The sequence below is a fragment of the Monopterus albus genome, unplaced genomic scaffold, assembly GCF_001952655.1.
Source record: "Monopterus albus unplaced genomic scaffold, M_albus_1.0 scaffold143.1, whole genome shotgun sequence".
NCBI classification, from domain to species: Eukaryota; Metazoa; Chordata; class Actinopteri; order Synbranchiformes; family Synbranchidae; genus Monopterus; species Monopterus albus.
The window spans coordinates 417,153-419,758 of record NW_018128023.1 but is presented as its reverse complement, the minus strand read 5'-3'; the positions used below and the strand labels follow the sequence as shown (position 1 = coordinate 419,758).

General features: G+C 37.3%; 1 protein-coding gene across 1 annotated transcript in view; it reads right to left on the bottom strand.

Moving 5' to 3' along the window:
- The window catches only part of LOC109968109 (CAS1 domain-containing protein 1), a 15,769-nt gene that overhangs the window by 3,185 nt on the left and 9,978 nt on the right, over positions 1-2,606 (bottom strand). The window contains 2 exon segments of the mRNA XM_020614149.1: positions 1,713-1,805; positions 2,272-2,349. Of these exon segments, the coding sequence (XP_020469805.1) occupies positions 1,713-1,805; positions 2,272-2,349 (171 nt within the window).

Here is a 2,606-nt window from a genome sequence, read left to right as displayed (position 1 = left end):
ATACAGAGCTGGTAGGTGTTTTTCTTATTTATCATTATTTGGAATCAAATGTTTTGTTCCTAGTATTTTATTAGTGCTGCTTAAACATGAGTTTAAACATATCTACATCACTGAAGAGCTACAAGGAAAGCTGTGGCTCCACCCAAAGTGTGCATTTTCAGCATGTTTAGTTTATCAAGTGTGGTGTCACTTGTGTCAATTAATAGATTGCCACTTTACCAACGAGAGAATGTCACTGGCCTGTAACCACATAACCATATACCCAACCCACTTATGTGCATGTTTTTTTATTGGCCAACATGCATGTGTCTGTATGTGATTGGTTGGTTGTAATATTTACAACCCCAAATGAGAAAACAGATACAGTATATAAAATCAAAATTCAAACTGAAAGTAGTGATTTGTAAATCATCTGTGTACTGTATTACATTGAAAACAATACAGCAGCACATTATATGATGTGATGCCTCAAGTTTTATTCTTTGTTCAAAGTAAACATTTTCAAAAAAAGTTGGGGCTTTCAGGACTGGTAATGAGGTAAAACAATGAAATGATAATTCCATTTGAAACAAGTGATGTCAACAGGTGGTTGCAATTATGGTTTGGCACAAAAGTGGCATCCAGGAAAGGCCGAGCCCTTTAGGAGCAAAGATGAGCCAAGGACCACCAGTCTGCCAACATATGGGTGAGAAAATTATTGAAACATTTAAAAACAATGTTCCTCACAGAGAGATAGGAAGGGATTTGGATCTGTCTCCCTCTACATTGCAGAACATAATTACAAGATTCAAGGAATCTGGAGGGATTTTAGTGTTTATAAAGGACAAGGATGCAAGCTTAAGCTGGATGACCGTGCTCTCCGATCCCTCAGACGGCATTGCAGCAAGAATCGCCACTCTTCTATAAGTGATATAACCTCATGGGTTCAGGATTACTTTGGCACACCTGTGTCAGGCACTACAATATATAGTTACATCCATAAATGCTGTTTAAAACTATACTGTGCCAAAAAGAACCCCTATGTCAAAGGTATCCAGAAGCGCAGTCAACTGCTCTGGGCTCGGAGGCATCTAGGATGGACCATCACACAGTGGAAATGTGTAATGTGGTCAGACGAATCGGTATTTCAGGTCTTTTTTTTGGAAGGAGTGGTAAATGCTATGCTGTCCCAACTTTGTTTGGAATGTGTTGCAGGTATCAAAATTGAAGTGAGTCTTTATTTTGAACAAAGAATAAAATTGATGGTGTCACATCAAATACTGTGCTGCTGTGTTGTTTTGTAATACAGGACACAGATGATTTACAAATCACTATTATCTGTTTTAACTTTGATTTTACATGCTGTCTCAAATTTTTTTGATTTGGGGTTGTATTCTATATTTGTGCTACTTAAATGACTTTTCTACATGCTTTCAACAGACCATGACAAAGACTATACATTGAAACGTGTTGGACTTAACATTAAAGTTACTCTATACCTGCAAGTGTTGTTGGACTTTTTGCCCTTACAGTTAGTTCTTCCCTGGTCGTACCTTGGCAGTGGGTGAAATTGTGCCAGATATTTCTGCTTTCCCATCAATATTTGGAATCAAATGTTTCGTTCCTGTTATTTTATTAGTGCTGCTTACACATTTTATTACTGTTACCTCATCTTTGGAAACGATCTTTTTTTTAATAACATTACAGTAAATGTACTGTGATGCCTGTCTTACCTCCAAAGAGATCTTTCCAAACCATGCAAAGAATGAGCTATATATAGACCGGGCGTAGCCAGGAATATTCCTAATAAGAATGAAAGCCAAGATCTATACACAAGAGAAAAGAAAAGACATTTTGTGAGAGTCAAAGCATGAAGACACACAGACACATTGGGTGCATTATGAGATTCTAAGCATTTGAGGTTATGGTCTGAACCTGAACCCTCAGGTTAGGAAAGACTCAGCCAAATGAGGGTAGAAAAATCTGAAATCTCGCCCTGTTTCAGGGAAGAAAGTTAAACTATACTACCAGTGACCTTATCTGTTCCCAGAGGGGAATACCAAATCTATCTTGAGCCATTAAAGGTAGCAAATTCCTTGATATTACTCTCATATTATTCTGTCATATTTAGGATAATGACATCTCAAGTCAATTCCAAAAATAAGTACAACTATGAAACAATAGTTACAGTAACTGAGACACCGCAGTAAGACACCAGCTGGACTGATAACATTAGATAGAAACAGAACAAACAGAAAATGAGAAAGACAAACTTAGAGACAAATACTGTACCTGAAACACAGAGATGTAAGGATGCATCTCATTGCACTCTGTTTTGGTTTTGCAGCTGCTGGCCCATATTGAGTAAGTCTAGAATGAAAAGGACAAGTTGGGAAACAGCTTTTAATCTTCAGTTGCAACAGAAACAGTTCCCTGATGTGTGCAAACCTTGTGGCCATTTACAAATCACTCATATCAGTCAATTTTTTCCCTGACTTACAGTCAGGGAAAAATTATTTGAACCCCAGCTGATTTTGTAAGTTTGCCCACTAACAAAGAAATGATCAGTCTACAATGTCAATGGTAGGTTTATGTGAACAGTGAGAGACACAACAATAACAAAAAAA